A 17,130-nucleotide genomic window follows, 5' to 3' on the forward strand; every position below is an offset into this window, starting at 1 on the left:
CTCGATTGCTCCAACCGATCCGTGAGTAGCCCACAATGTGATGTCATCGGCGTACAGAGCATGCTGCACGCCTGGGACCTCACCCAGTAGGGCAGGGAGCTTCATCATGGCCAGATTGAAAAGGAGTGGTGAGAGTACCGCTCCCTGCGGGGTACCTCGCGTACCGAGCTGGTACGGGCCATGTTCCGTGTCTTGTATCCGGATAAAGGTTTGGCGGTCTGTGAGGAATTGTTTAATGTAGTTGAAGGTGTTAAATCCACAGTCTACCTGGGATAAGTGGGTTAGGATGATTTCGTGCGTGACGTTATCGAAGGCACCCTTTAGGTCTAGCGCAAGGACGACCTTACCGTCACTAGGGTGTTCGACTGGCTCGAGAATCTCCGTATGAAGTTGTAGTAAGACATCCTGCGCGGACCTGTGTGGGCGGAAGCCGTACATGGTGTCTGCAAAGATGTGTTGGGTCTCTAGATGGGTGGACAATCTATCCCGTACCATAGACTCCATCAGCTTTCCCACACAAGAGGTGAGGGAGATGGGCCGGAGATTGTCTGTGTTTATGGCTTTTCCTGGTTTAGGGATGAAGGTGACCAACGCCGTTTTCCAGTCAATGGGAAGAGAGGTGTCACCTTGCCAGATTGCATTAAAGTAAGTGAGGAGCTGCTCATAGGCTGGGTCGGGGAGGTTGGCTAGAAGCTTTACCGTTACCTTATCCCTGCCCGGAGCTGTTCCTCGTTTCATTTTGGCAAGTGCCGCTTTGAGGTCATGAAGCTGGAACGGTCGATCCAGCTCAGCGTTCTCAGAGCCTGCATATGAGTACGCGTGACCTCGGGCATCCTGGTGTGTGGAGAGATATTTCTCTCTGAGGGAGATAGCCAGTGCGGCTGTGTCTCCGTTAAAGTTGTGGATCGCTCGCTGGAGGTGTTTATGGGTTTCTGTCCGGGTTTTCGTAGGATCAATTAGGGCGCGGAAAAGACGCCATGTACTCCGGTTCGACATTTGTCGAGCGGCCGTATTGCATCGGTCTACCCAGTTGGAGTCGGCGAGCTGGGCCGCGTACTCTGCCGCCTCCTGGGTGAGTTCGGCGATGCGAATTTTGAGTTTACGGTTGTGTTTTTGCCGGCGCCATCGGCGGACAAGGCTGTGCCGGGCCTCCCAGAGGTGAAGGAGGTAGTTGTCCACCGCCGGATTTGCCTCTGAGAGCTGAACGTGCTGTTCAGTGTCTGTGAGTTGCGTGATTAGCTGTTGTGACCAGGTGGTGTACCCCTGTTCCACTATAGGTTGTGGGTTGTTGTATTTGGAACGAAATTTTGGCCAGTCTGGAAGGGTTGCCTTGTGGGGAGGACGAGTGAGGGGTGAAGTGCGAATTGTGGTCGTGAGAATGCAGTGGTCGCTACCGAGGGTTTCCTCGGTATTGTGCCAATCTGCGTATCTTATGTTTTTAGTAAATGTTAGGTCCGGGCAGGTATCCCGAGTCACGGAGTTCCCAATCCGAGTGGGTTTGGCAGAGTCCGTGTGAAGAGTGAGGCCCAACGTAGACGCAAGCTCCGCCAGCTTGCGTCCGCGTTTCTCTTCACGGTGGTAGCCCCATAGTCGACTGGGGGCGTTGAAGTCCCCAACAATTATGAGGGGTTCCCTATTTGCCACTCTTAGTGCCCTGCTGAAGAGATCAGCAAAAGTGACGTTTGGTAGTTTTGGTGAGCTATACACATTTAGAATGTGAAGCGGGGGATTGTGTTTTTGAAGCGGAAGAAGGTTGACCATCGCATACGAAAAAGCTACATTACAGTCCAGGTCCACCGGAGAGGCCGTATAATTTTTATGGACACAGATACAGCTCTGTGCGTCCTGCTGATAGCTTATGTAGTTCGTGAAAGTGACGCCCTCTCCCGGCTCTTGGAGGGCTACTACAGCAGGAAGTTGAGGGAGGGTTGTAATGAAGAGTCTAAGGTCAGCTCGCTTGGTGCGCGCCTTGAAGCCTCGACAATTCCACTGCAGAATTTCAGCAGTATTCGAGTTGCGTTGTGACACTCGGAGGGATTTAGGGCGTCCCGCCATGTTGAGTACTGGAATTGAAAATGGTCAGGTGCGGGGCCTGTTCTGAGCCGGGGGCCCCGGTAGACAGTATAACCGACGGAATCGGTTCTGCCTGAGGAAGATCCTCCTCCTCGTGCGGAATTTTTGTTCTGCTCTCCTTAATATTTTGACCGACAAGGCGCTTGACTGTGCCTCTCCGTCGGGTAGCAGGAGTAGATTTTGAGGTATGTGCCGCTATAAGGCATGGGATTTTGCCGAGCGCTGCGTCGAGAGCGGCTGTGAATTGCTTTTCGAATGCCTGAAGTCTAGCGTTCATTTGCGCCTCAAACGCGTTGAACCTCGCCTCTATCACCGAGTGTCCGTGGTCAGGGGACGCGGGAGGGGAGGTATCGCTATCCATCTCCTCTACTGACAGAGGGACGGGCGGTGGGGGAGATTTCTGACGCTCTTCTGCAAGAGCTAGCCGTTTTTGTAGGTTAGCTATTTGCTCTTTAAGAGCAATGATTTCGATTTGCTCCGGCGTGCGGGGGGAATGGGGAGAGGAAAAGGGAGGACGTGAGGGGGCCACCCCACCCTCGCTGCTCACCTTTGTTCCCTGTTTGACCGCGTTGACCCAGGCTCTTTGCAGCTCCGGTCTCGCTCCGGTGGCTTGTTTCCCTGCCTGCTGCTGTGTCAGGAGGGGCGCGTCCTTCTTTCCCTGGTCAATAGGATCGGCCGGGGGCGCCCTTTGTTTTGGGTGGTCAGAGTCGTCTCTCTGGTGCACGGGTTGCTTTGGTCGCCGTTTCCCACGCTTACGACGGCCGCGCTTGGGTTTGGGACGGTGACAGTTTTCCGAGCGCTGGTGTTGCAGTGAGCGATATTTAGCAGTGCAGGATCGAGTCCCCGTGGCATGGGCTCCTCCACACAAGGTACACCGAGGGACGCATTCGTGCGGTTCGCGTTCTCCGTCTATGAGATGGGCCGCAGTTCCACACAGCCCGCACTTGTCCGGCCTGGGGCCGGGACAGACGTCAGTACGGTGGCCGACCATGCCACACTGGGAGCAGGCAGGGATCGTGCGGCGATACGGGCGGACTTGTATAAGCGTAGCCTCGTAGTGAATGTAGCGTGGTTTGTTCTTGCCAGCAAAAGTTACTCTTGCCTTATTTGATGCTCCGAATTTCCGGACCTCCAGGATTTCTCCGGAGCGCCACTGGAGACTGGAACACAAGATTTCATCGGTGTCCGTGTTGCGCACCGTGACCACACCATAACAGATGTTGCCGCCGTCTTGCCGGAGATGTCCGAGTAGGGGGATTTTTTCAGTGGGAGAGTCGAGCTCGAAATCTCCGATGATGCGGTCAGCGATCTCGGGCTTTGCAGTGTAAACCAGTATAATGTTCTGCTCCTTAATTGGGAGAACCGTGATGACTTGTGCGCATTCCGCGCCCAGGTAAGCGATGAACGCTCTGCCGTATCCGGTTTCATGTAATTTCTCGTGCAGAGACACCCGTATTCGCGGCTTCACAACAACCACGAAATCCTCCGGGGCTGGCTTGGGCATTGGAGCCGGTCTCCAGGTCACCGGCGGCCGAGATTTACCGTCCGAAACGCGCGAGGCGGGCGTTGGTGGCTTGCAGGGGCGAACGCCGGCAGCGGGAGCGTCCGAGGAGGCCGCATCCATGGCCGCCGCGTTCGTCGAGCCCTGCGTTTGTCGAGCGATCGCGGCAACGAGCGCGGGGCTCTTCAAGGTTGAAAGCGGCTGCTCTGTATTGCCGCTGGGTTGTATGGTGGCCCAGTTCATCGAGTCTGGGTCATATCCTCGGTATGTGGCTTGCTGAGACATCTTGTGGTGGCGCGAAACGGTTGCCCCGTCGCGCCGGGCGGTGGCTCTGCCGTTAGGCTTAGCCGACCCGCCGGCGTGGCCGACCGATGAAACACTCAGGAAAAGCTTTAAATGGGCCCACCTCGTTGGAAATCGTATCCAGGGATGCCGGATGACGTTCGGTGTCCGATGGTCGTAGCGTGGATGGGCTCAGATGAGATTATCCGCGGCTCCTGCCGAAAATCGGCGGAGCCGATCTGCCTCTGTGTAGACTCCTAAACACAGGCGCGCGCGTTCCCGATGCGGGGCGCGTAGTCGCTGCGCCGTAGCCCATTGTCTTACACCCCTTGGCGGGTCGACGGGAACGCGACAGGCGAAGCGTAAGCGTCCTCCAATTTTTTTCTTAAAAAAAATGCGGCCGCGTGCTTGCAGCGTTCCCCCTGCGGTGATTCAGCGCACAAATATATATTCTCTGCAGCATTCTCAGAAGTGCACAAAGCACAATCAGAAGCCAGCAGGGAAAGCTGTAGTCATCAGATAGTTCTAGAAGGTGCCGTGTGGGGCTGATTTATGAGACGCAGCGAAAGCTAGCGCAGAAAAACAATCACGGACAGAGAAATCACATAGCAAGCGTAAAAGCAAGCAACATTTCGAGAAAAGCTCTGCCAGACTTCAGAGAGGCCTATTTCAGATTTTTCTATGTGATTAAGGTCATTATTTATATTCAGAGATAACAGCTAATACTATTCAGTTTCTGACTTTCGCTCCGTTCAGAATCCAAGAAATGTTGACGATAGCCAATGTCATAGTTGTGCGAATAATATGCTGCATCACGAAATCGCGTCAGACCGGAAGTACACTTCCATTATTTTAACTTTCTGCAATAGGCGTATTCCCGTGCATGTGCCTTAGGGTTTTGTCTGTGAAGCTTTTTACCGAGTTATCACGGCTATCACTTTATTTCCAGTGAAAAACCCGCTCACCGCATTAAAGGATGTCAGATATATTACGCCACGAGCACTGCAGCTAATGAGGCGACCCCCATTTATTTAAACCGTATGCTCAAGTCATAAATTCTGTGGAAAATTGTGAATTGATTCAAGTGTCATCGACGGCTCCTGTACATACGGCGTCGCACTTTTAATTACTGGGCAGAATCAAGCAATCTCCACAAATCCGTTGAGCGCCGACTGTGTTGCCAGCGTCAATGATTCGTACATTCTTCGGCGGTAAAAGTTTCCTATATAATTATGCGCCCACTTCGCAAGCTCTATTTTTTTTTACGAGTGCGGTTTTTGCCACTTCCCTGCAACCCACGCTAATAATATGTTAAAAAAGAAGAATTGGCTCTCAGTTGCTTTTGCGCAGAGTTGTTAAGGGTAAGGACTTTTTACTTTTTTACTGAATGCTGACCTGACTTCTACTAAGTCAATTGGCTGTTAGTCTACCTGCCAGAACCTGGGACTTCCCTGTTCGCCCGACCGTCATACGAGTTCCAGACTTCTGTACACCTTGCAGAATCCCCCCCCCCCCAACAACTTATTCACTACAGTCCTAAAACCTTCATAGAACATCATTGCACCGTAATAATTCCAATAGACACAATGACAATGACAAGGAACTGCCCCCACAATCCGATGAATTATGTAACTTTCATACAACAGAAGACGATCGCTGTCGGCAGCGTCAATATTTAAATCAGCCCGCGGAAGAGAGACCCACCAATTGAGCCCTGCAAGGGTGCATCTTACTGTTAGCGCAGGGCCTTCTCAGCGAGGCTGCGGCCCAGGGAGGGGTGAAGCTACTGAAAAACACTATACGCCGCATCAATTTCTTATCCAACTATGCGATGTCAAACAAATGATATCCCACACGCAAAAAGTAGTTTTTTTGCATCCCTAGCGGTGTTACTGGAAATAGGATTTGTGGGGATTACTCGATCTTATCAGTAGGGGACATGCTGGCTTTATTGAGCCAGCAGTTCTGTAAGAACCACTTCAATCATGCATTCATTAGTGGCAGACTGTTAATAAAACGGTACATAAAACTGAGTGCTGTGGTACAAGAAATTCGAGAAGAATGGTTCGCCTTTGGAAAGTAAGCCTATGGACCACTCTGCGTCACAATTTACGTAAACATTCTCATTTCTTTGTAGTATTTCCGGCCGCAATTAAATTAAATAGTAAATCGCTCCTTGTTTTCTGAGCGCCCTTCATATTTCTAGCGCATATTTTGTGCAGAGAAGTGGGAGTTTCGCACTCAACATGAAAACTCTTTGGCCGCACCCAGAAAGATTTTCATCCCGTTCAACGTATTTCTTTCAATGATATCCCCCCCCCCCCGACTACCTTCGATAATAATGCGCTCACTTGTTCTTACTCCTGATCACTTGTGCGTGGTTGTGCTTGTACGAAGATCTAAAGAGTGCCAATTGCGTTTTGTGTTCAACCCCGGGGGCGTGACGCTATCGGCGATTCTTTGAGAGTTTTAGCAAATCGTGCCAATAAGCTTTACCTTCATTACTGAAAACATGGTTAGTTTCTCTCTACTACTATTCTACTAATTTACTAGTTTCATTTAACTAATATGTATTCAATAGTGGCCAGCTACAGTTGTATTTTGTGGCGTTACGGAGAGACAGGTACTGCAGAAACAATATATATTTATGTTTTAGACGTTTCTAAATATACAAGCTAACTGCTGAAAAAGTGCAATGGTTACAAAACTTTCATAGGGATCACAGTGATAGCGTTACAAGCATCCCTGAAGTTTAAATGCACCTTTGACACGTTATGTTCTCTCGATTTCTTAAAAACAACTTTTCATTATTTCTTCACTTCTGTGATATGAAACATGCTAATTGTAAGCAGTGTTCACCATTTTCCTTGGCACCCAACACCTTTACTGGTTATTTGCAGAGGCCCCTAGGTTGAAAAAAGCACACGCGCTTTTCGTATTTCTTCCCATTATGACGTAGTTTGCTACAAAGGCTTCTCGTTGAAATCATGCAATCATAAGTTATTGTCCAAATAAGTTTTGCATCATGCGAATACAAATAGAGGAGGGTGCGACTGCTGAATTTTTCTTACCTGCTCGCTCGAAACATAGATAAACTGAGTGATATGTACTAAAAGTCTAGCACACACACTTTAACTTGAGCCAAAAATATACACACACGCACAAAAATAAAATAATGTTCTCTGCACAGCAAATGTTGTCCACAGATCCCGCTGTCATATGCGCAAAAGTATGTAGGGCACACAACGTGTCTCATCGAAAGGCTGCGTAAATTTGAAAACAATTTCTTTAACTTATGCAACAACATACTAATGTCAGCTCAAGAATTTTGACTGTTTACTTTTTGATAATGGGCAATCATAGCGGGTGCCATAACAGTATGAACGCATACATCACGGAAGACAAAGAAATATGCTTCACATTGAGGGACATAAGTTTAGTTTTCGAGAACAAATTTTAGCTTTTCTGGCTAAAGCTGAATGCAACCATAACGCTACTTGTTTTTCAGTTCCAGAAACCCTCTTATAACACTGGACAACCCATCTTTTTATGCCTTTTCCGATTAAAAACGTGAGTACAAGGGGCTGTTTTGCTTTACTTATGTCATTATGAAAATGCTATACTCCTTCATTACGAAGCCGATGTTTACCGAGTCCTAATACAACCATCAAACTACATGTTGTAATGACTATCATGTGCTCTGTTATATTAGACTGTGAGAAACTAAAAACATATTATTTCATTGACACGCTGCGTGAATTTCGTTACTATAGGTCACGTCGCAGTTAGACTACGCCTGCACGTTACTGCTCTCTGAGCGTTTTTTTTTTTTTTGCATGAAGTGCCTACTGACCCTTGGTTCAGTTATAAATTCTAATACTAGCATTTTGGAGACATATATTCATCGACACTTAATATATTCACCGGCAAATACTCCTCACCGAGCATATGTGTACATAAGACACCACCTGGTTCCTTGGATTTTACATCTTTGCAATTTACGCCACCTCCTCGACAGTCCTTTCGCTTCCTTCTGGTGCTACAGCTCTGTGTATATATAGTGATATGTCGGTACGATGCAAGCTGATGGTCATGTAGATAGAGGAGACATGATATCCCCTACATATCCCCCACAAGAGATTACTATGACGTTAACTCAGTAAATGATCACGCCAGAAGGCAGAATGTAACGTAATTAGGCTGAACATGAGCGACAAATTGTCAAATCAGCTGCCCTGCTAACTTTCCCTTCACTCTGTTCTCTCAGCTGTGGAAAGTAGGCCGGATATCGCAACACTCTGGCAAAAAAAGTTATTCCATATGGAACGTCACATTGTTCGTTGCTTAATTTTTTCGCAACTAACGTCTAATATGACTCCGTGTGGGGCTGGCACGGTGAACGGTGTTTGTCGCTAGCTTGTCATTAAAGCCTATTTACGGTTACATGTATTAAGTGACCCCGTTGTTCTCGTGATCGCTGAACCTTCTTTTAATAAATGCAGCATCTGTATGGGGAACGGCTATCTTAGGAAAATCCTTAAAGCATGTTATTACAGTGTTTACCTTTCACTGCCTATCAACACGCTCATTTCTGATATACTTGTCGAATTTAATTATGCGATGCCTTACAAGCCCGGCCTTGTACAACTGGTTATGTTTTCATTTTAGGTACAGTGACTGCAATATCCTAGGACCTATACCAAATCAAGAACGTTTGGCCATCGTCTTCTACTAGCACATGAAAGACCCTGCTTCTACTGCCGTATCCTGCATTAAATATATTTCTAATGACAATGTGACTGTTTTAATTAAATAAATGAAGCTAAACAATGTGTCCGTTTTAATTAAATAACTAAATCTAACAGCCACTGCTCAAGTATGCCACTGCATGCAGTGTGAACTCAAGTACTGTAATATACACCTTAGAAGTCACGCGTATAGAACATGTTGTTTGGACATCAAACTCTGGCTAAAATTTGTAACTGAGCTTGTCGGTATTCCATCTTGATGACTGCTTCAGAGCGCGAGAAATCACGCTCATATACAAGGAAACACTCACAGACAGAAAGATCCAAGAAAGGACTCTCTTTTTTCACACAAATTCTCTTCAAACTGCTTCTTAAAACTGTATTGTTGAAACTTTCGTAGTACAGGGACTTTCCGCAAGTAAGTTTCGTCGTTTTCTTTTTATGAAAAAAGATGGTACATCAGGTCAAACAAACGTTCGCCGTAAGAATCCTTGCCATTTACTGGCTCAACTATGAAAAAAGCGTATGCGAAGGAGGAATGACTCATACGCAGAGCGCGGAAGAAGAGAGAGTAGCAGCAGACCGATGCGCCCGAGGTTATTCGAGTACAAATCCCGATGGCAGACAGACGCGTGCTGACAACGTGGTCGCCCATGGAAGTGCGTGCTGTTATCCGGTATGATTGGGCACCTATTCCCTGCACTGAAAGCCGCACTCTCGTGAGGGCACTTCCAAAATAATGCTGTTGTGGAGCAGGCTGTGCGACAATTTCTTGCACCGCAGGGCACCAAATTTTACCAGATTGGTTTTTTCAGACTGATTGCACACTGGGACAAATTTCTGAGTGTCGGTGGCGTCTATGTGGAAAAGTAGTGGAAGGTGTATAGTTCATGATGCCATGGTGTATTGTTTATTTGCAGTAAGGTTTCCGTGTTAATATGAATGAGTCAAGTTCTTTTGGAACATCCCTCGTATAATTCTTAAACGTCGCCTATAGGGAATGTGCAGTTGGAACAGTTGAAATTTGGATGCAAGTGGATTCACCCTTATTTTTAAGTCCTTACAAAAATTTATAGCGGACGACAACGGAGCTCTAACCAGACGTGCATTGACAAAGGAATTAGTTGAAAACTATGTAATCGTTCTGACAGCCTTGGGCGCACAGAAATATCCGACAGGAGAGTTCTTATACAAGTGCGGTCAGTTCTTTTATTGATGAGCCTGACGCCCTGCTTTCGAATCGATATACTTCATACTTTTAAGCCCACTTCGGCTTGCATATGCAGGATATCGACTAAATCGCGGAATATTGGGTTTCTTATAAATTTGTGCTCTAAGTTTTGCCAATCCCTGCAAAACAGGCTACATAGAACAACGGAACGAAGATGGAGGTAAGTAGGTTGGCAAAGGATACAGCATGAAATTTCCACAAGTGGAACCTTTTTGCAGCACATCAGTAGCACAGTATAGTGCCACAATATAGTGCTATGAAAGAAGACTACGATGATTTCCCAGACAATGCACGGTTAAACTATACTCGAGAGTCATTTACCTGTACAGCTCTGCATTCGAGGGCTCCTGTGGTTTTACGCCACTACGAGGCTTCTATCTAAATAAGTATACGCTCCCTGTCGGCCGCCCATTGTCTGTACGCATGCAAATAACCTTCTTGGGCTGCCGGTACTCCATACGCCATATAGAGCAACTCTTAATTGTCAACGTCAGCAGCTGTGTTAGTATGGTTTCTTGATGCCAAGAAAAAATTTTATTGAATAGCGAAGAAAGGCTACTGGGCAACACACTGCTGATACAATGTGAGGCATGTGTGGCCGACATGGCACATAATTTGCTTAGACATGCAAAAAATTGCAAATGAATTCCGATCTGACAAGTGACTGATCAAAGACAGCGGAGCTGTAAAAGCGAGTTCACATCTTAGGCCGGCAAACTCACTCAGGTTCGGAAGAAAGTGAGTGAACCCGACTAAGTAGAATCCTGGTAAGTTTGAGTCCGGCTATATATATATATATATATATATATATATATATATATATATATATATATATATATATATATATATATATATATACATGTATATATATATATATATATATATATATATATATATCATCAGCCTGGTTACGCCCACTGCAGGGCAAAGGCCTCTCCCATACTTCTTCAACTACCCCGGTCTTGTACTAAGTGTGGCCATGTTGTCCCTGCCTGCTTCTTAATCTCATCCTCCCAGCTCACCTCTGCCGCCCCCTGCTACGCTTCCCTTCCCTCGGAATCCAGTCCGTAACCCTTAATGACCATTGGTTATCTTCCCTCCTCATTACATGTCCTGCCCTTGCCCATTTCTTTTTCTTGATTTCCACTAAGATGTCATTAACTCGCGTTGGTTCCCTAACCCATCTCCTCTTTTCTTATACCCTAACGTTACACCCATCATTCTTCTTTCCATAGCGCGTTGCGTTGTTCTGAATTCAAGTAGAACTCTTTTCGTAAGCCTCCAGGTTTCTCCCCCGTACGTGAGTACCGGTAAGACACAGTTATCATACACTTTTGTCTTGAGGGGTAATGGCAATCTGCTGTTCATGATCTGAGAATGCCTGCGAAACGCACCCCAGCCCATTCTTATTCTTCTCATTATTTCAGTCTCATGATCCGAATCCCCGGTCACGACCTGTGCTAAGTAGATGTATTCCCTTACCACTTCCAGTGCCTCGTTACCTATCGTGAACTGCGGTTCTCTTTCGAGACTATTAAACATTACTTTAGTTTTCTGTAGTTAAATTTTTAGACACACGGTTCTACTTTGCCTCTCCAGGTCAGTGAGCATGCAGTGCTATTGGTCCCCTATGTGTGTGTGTATATATATATATATATATATATATATATATATATATATATATATATTGAGTAGGTCCGACCTATTTTCGTTTTATTTGCCTATCTATGGCACTCACGTTCATTAGCTGTATCGACATCCTCAAGCCTCGAGGGCCAGAAGCCCACTTTGGCTCGCATAAGCAGGATATCGACTTAATCGCGAAATTATGTATGCCTACTGTTTGAAAACATGAAGGTTGTGAAGGCTTAGCTTTTTTAGCTAGAATGTATTGCATCTGCTTCTAGTGCACCTATCTAAATATGTTTACGCCTTGAAGGGTGTTTTCTTGTCAGACTAGTAACACCCTTACCGTTAGGGCGTTACAAAAATTTATAGCAGACGAAACGGAGCGCTAACCAGACGTGCGATGACAAATGAAGTAGTTGAAAACTATGTAATAATTCTGACAGTCTTGGGGGCGCAGAAATATCCTGAAAGAGAGTTTCATATCTCTCCCTTTGAAATTCTCTTGTTGGATATTTCTGTGCGCTCACGGCTGTTAGAGTGATTACATAGTTTTAACTACATCTTGTGTCATCACAGGTACAATTAAATATCCGTTGTCGGACTCTATAAATTTTGTTAAGGTCCTAATGGTAAGGGTGTTACTACTGCGACAAGAAAACACGCGTAACGGTTTAACCATTCTTTTCGTATTGGTTGAGGTTCTATAACCTAGTCATAGATCGGCGTACTCATCGCGAGTAATCTCAGACACTCACTTTATAAGCGTGAGTGCGAGTGTGAGCAGAAGGAAGTATATAGACACAACAGTAAGCTGGTGGAGGAGGCTGATATATGAAGTTATGTCACTGCTGGCGAGTGTGAACGTGAAAGGATGTCACTCAGTCGACACTAGTATTGTTGGTAGTAGTTACCCTCTGGCAGTGCTGCCAACAATTTTTGAGCGCGCCCCTTAGCTCGAGCAAAATCCTTCCATTTTCTGTAAATATTGCTGCAAAATGTTTAAATCCTTTCTAAAGTTGTCGAGTACTTTTTTATAATGTTCGTTTTTCGGAACTCGCTTATATCACTTAACACGACGTAAGGTATCAAGTTGATATAGCAACTTTGCTGCCAAGGAATGAGCAGTAACCAAACATGAAAGTGTACAGGAACTACTTAACTAATGCATCGGAAGAAATACTGGACAAGGCATCATAACATTTCAAATACTATGTTTACCTTCATATTTTAGGAACACGAATCAAACGCAATACCAAAAAAAAAGAACGGGTAACCTGATTTCCTTAACACCTGATTGTACTTGTTCCGTGTTAGGCTTGTGCTCTCTCTTATGTTCGGTGCTCGTGAAATAACTCTAAATGTGACAAGATTCTTATAGCGTTGCTAGCGTGGCAACGACAACTGCATACATTTTACAGAGGCCACATACTACATGGCCGTCCCTTGATTGACTTGATGAATGCTCCATGCGGTATTCATTTGTGTGAATGCCGCGAGAAGCGGAGGCGTTGCGTTAATGATCGCGTTCAGCCAGTGCGATATTTATACGCCATTGTACAGTTGATTTGTACATTTATTCACCTTGCACTTTCTATCCCTGATCGCAAAGATAATTTCGAAAAGTTTTATAGTTGAGTTCAGTGCTACGTGCTTGCCGACGACCACAAATGAAACGTACTTTGTGAATTTGCAGCAGTTTCAGGGTTAACACTTATTCAAGACGGGGACCTCATGCAGAAATCTTGTCTGTATCGAATGTGCTGCTGGGATGCACAACGAATGCAAATGTCGCACCTATACCGGTGATTCTGTGCTTCATACAGAAATAGGCATGGACACTTGGACCCATGCACGGCAACATTTGTCGTAAAATTATGAATATGGCCTGAAATTTATCACTTCCGAACACTGCCTAATGCAGCGCATTGGTGAAAATAGCTTTTCTGCGTGAACATCAAAGAATCTCACGTCATTGTCGATTAATTGTCCGTGCTACGTGCGGTTTTGAACTGAAATCACAGCCGGTAGATTTTGTTTCTACTGTAAAAATATGAGCCGTGATGTATTTTTTTTCTAAACATCCTTGTACCATGATGCACCACTTGGTATAAACAGCAATCAGCAGGCAACAAGGATTCTTCTAGCCACGAACTTCTTTACGTCAACAGCAGCAGGCTTTGACAGCTACCAACTCCGTTCTCTAAAGATTAGCTTTGTTAATATACAAACAACGTCAACTTCGTACGTTATGGCATGACCTCCTTTGGCTTCCAAAGCGCATTCGTTGAAGCCACAAGTCTCAGAGTTGGTCCCAGGACCCAAAATCTTTCAGAAATTAACAAGACCAAAAATGTTGCGTGATAGCTCCGTGGTTATTGTCCTGCTGTGATTGCGCGTTATGGCAGGGACCTCAGAATACAAGTGGTAAATTTCGGTCAATTTTGCCAACGCTTGTCCGCAACAGATAATGGGTTGGAGGGGTCAAAGCCTCGTAATATCTTGTGTTCTTTTTGCTAACAGACCTGTGCATTTTAGAGATACGTGGGTGCTGGTTATGTATTATATTAGTGGCTACGATTCCACTTTGCGGAACAGAAATGCGCTCCATCATACCGATATTGGGCTCGAAATGCGTAGCTTTATGTACATGCTGCCCTCTCCTGCAGATTCCATCGCCTATCGTGTAAGCGATGGTGTGGCATTGTCGGCCGTATTTTTCTATTTTCCTTGATCCAGTGACGACCGTGCACTTCTTTAAATATAACCTAACAATGTTATTTTTCAAGTTATTTAACAACCAACTGCTTTACGAATTCATTGACTTAAATAATACACATAACTACAATAGAAATAGGTTTGCCTTTAACAGAAATTTTTATTGCCTCGTGTTCGTACCAATTATGATAACGTGACAACATCTTTCGCTGGCATATATTTATGGAAAATCTTGCCATCAAACATGAAATCGCTTAGTTCGTTCTATGCCTTCGAAAAATTCCTTAAAGATTTCCTTTTGACGCATTGACGCAATTATGGTTTCAAATGCTTTATTTATTTATTCTTATCATTGCTTTTTCTATGTTTTGCTATTCCCTGCTTGCCGTGGTCCCTTAGTGGTTTTGTTTATAAATGCTTGTTTCTATGTATTATCTTGCTTTTTACGTCTGTTGTAATTTGATATGTATGTTTTAGCACACTGATATTTGTACTTTATGTTCATTTTGGTCTCGCGATTATGTTGTTCGGTATTTCGTTCTGTTCATTCTTTACACAATTTAAAGGTTTTGTTGTACACCGATTTTGTATTTATTTGTTGATAGTAATACTGTACATTGTAGTCTTAATCACATTTCTGTTGTTGCGCTTCACCTCTTTGTTTCTCTCAATTTAAATTTTGTAAATTTTATTGCTGTCCTGCCACCTACCTAATTTTTTTCTCATAATTAGCCACCCAAAGCCCCGGTAACAGCCTTCCACTTTGGGACCCTCGTCTGTAAAACAAAAATGTAACGGTTTCCCTTTTTGTAATGAATAAATTAGATTTGATTTGACTTTTTTAAAAAATAATCAGGATGAGGCATATTTCAGCTCCGCACAATTGTAGCTTCAGCCAACTGGTTCTGCTGATTGATTGATAGATTGATTGATTGACTGATTGATTCATTGATTGATTTATTGAGTGACTGATTGATTCCTTCATTTATAGAGACCATCACAAAACAACACTGGCACAATGAGAGACGTCATGTAGTGGAGGGTTTAGGAATAATTTTGAGCACCATGGATTCTTTAGATGCACCTAACTGGTAGTGTACGAGGATTTAACATTTGCTAGGCTGCAAGATGAGGGGGCCATACAGGCATCATATACGTCGATTAAGACAAAATGCGTGGAAGTGAATGCGTGGACGTTTGTCCTGTCAGGTGAAGTATAGGCTTTGATTTCACCATTACGCGTAGTTGAGACCCCCTGTGATGATGAGAACTTCTCGTAAACAAGAAAGTTTCTTTTGTATAATCTCTATATCTTGCTTTCCTTATATTTTACGTATTTTTCGCCGTGCTTTCCTGGAAACATACTGGTAGCCAGAGTTGAACCATCGCGTGTGAGCATCAGCGTTCTAACACGCAGCCTAAGTGAGCGCTGGAGGAGCCTTTAGTGACACATGCGGCGATAAAACGTGACCAGTTTCACCGCTTATCTCGAGGCTCACGTGTGCAGTTCCTGACCTGAATTTGTGGTGATATGCTAGACCGTAAAAATGATTGCGCCCCTAGCGATGCGCTTGGCCACCTAGAGCACTTCGTTGGGCGCATCGCGCTGATAGCAAGCGTTGGTACAGGTGTGCGTCTGTTATCGTCCAAGATGTCGTGCCATTTTTTTACTATTCTAGCCGATAGTGGCAGCATATTTGCACAACATATTCATACTACCGCAGGGCAGACGCCCACTATAATAAAGAACTCACGAACTGCCCATGCCCCACAGGACTTACGTACACCCACTATAGCTGTTGGGCAAGTCACAGTAAGATCACAATTTTCGAGAATATCAGGATTTCGTCACAAGTCAAATTCAGGTGGCACTTCTCCACTTTTCAGGACCGTCCTGCAGCTTGAAAATTAAGTAGCAGTGCAAATGTAGCGCAGCCTTCAGAGATTATATGTCGGACGAGTAGCCACTATAGTCATATAAAGGATGCTACATATCTTCTGGAAAATTGCACGCAGAACATAACGGCGACTCCGACCAATAACTTTTGCAATTAGTAGTTATTACAGTCCACATTGAGCCTGATGCAACTGAAGAATGCTTCATACAGCTTACTCAGGCCACGCGGCGCGTGAAAGTAAAGAAATTATTCAATTTTGGTAAACAGATCCATTCTCAACACTGTGAATCAGCTTGGCTATTTCGTATGCTCATGAATATTACTAACCATTACTCTGTTTAATCTCACGCTGCAGAACAACGCTCAGCAAACACATTAAATTGTGCTCAAGAGTCGAGTTACACACACGCAGAATTACTATTTGCAGCAGAAAGAAAATATATTTTGAAAAATTGTAACGTAGATTGGAGACGGATGGATGAAAAGCTTTATTAGGGTCTTTTAGGGCGCGCACTAGCACGCCGCGGGACGCTCCCACGTCGGGACAGAGAGGCCGAGCCTCTCCGCCACGTCGCGGGCCCGTTGGACAGCCCATAGCTGTTCTTCGAGGTTGAGACTGTGTAGGACCGCATCCCAGCGTGAAGAAGTGTTGATTTCATCACCGCGTATCGCGGAACATCGCCCGAGCATGTGAGGTAAATTCGCTAAGTCATTGCATAGTGCACATGCATTTGTTGTCTGAATTTCGGGATACATCTTGTGAACAAGTAGGGGGTTTGGGTATGCCCCCGTCTGTAGAAGCCATAGTGTCAAAGCCTGATGTCTTTTGAGTTTGCAATGTGGGAGGGGGTAGATCCTCCGAGCCAAATAAAAGTGCGCATTAATTTCGGTGTACGAGGAAGGAGAGTCCAGATCGTCAGTACCCCCTGCGTCACGCTGCCCGGTAGCTACGCGGTTGATGATCCCTCGCGCAGCTCCATGTGCCGACTCATTGAGGTTGGGCGTGGCCCCCTCGATCGTTCCCATGTGGGCTGGAAACCAGATCAATGTGTG

At 45.3% G+C, this 17,130-nt stretch overlaps 1 protein-coding gene across 1 annotated transcript in view; it reads left to right on the top strand.

Annotated features, from left to right (window-relative positions):
- Positions 1-8,628, top strand: part of LOC142578378 (MAM and LDL-receptor class A domain-containing protein 1-like) — a 241,392-nt gene extending 232,764 nt beyond the window's left edge. Inside the window, exons 62-63 of the mRNA XM_075687771.1 lie at positions 7,365-7,426; positions 8,525-8,628. Coding sequence (XP_075543886.1) covers positions 7,365-7,422 — 58 coding nt within the window. The 3' untranslated portion in view covers positions 7,423-7,426; positions 8,525-8,628. The remainder of the gene's footprint in view (positions 1-7,364; positions 7,427-8,524) is intronic.
- Positions 8,629-17,130: the final 8,502 nt, after the last annotated feature.

The sequence above is a fragment of the Dermacentor variabilis genome, chromosome 4, assembly GCF_050947875.1.
Source record: "Dermacentor variabilis isolate Ectoservices chromosome 4, ASM5094787v1, whole genome shotgun sequence".
Taxonomy (NCBI): domain Eukaryota; kingdom Metazoa; phylum Arthropoda; class Arachnida; order Ixodida; family Ixodidae; genus Dermacentor; species Dermacentor variabilis.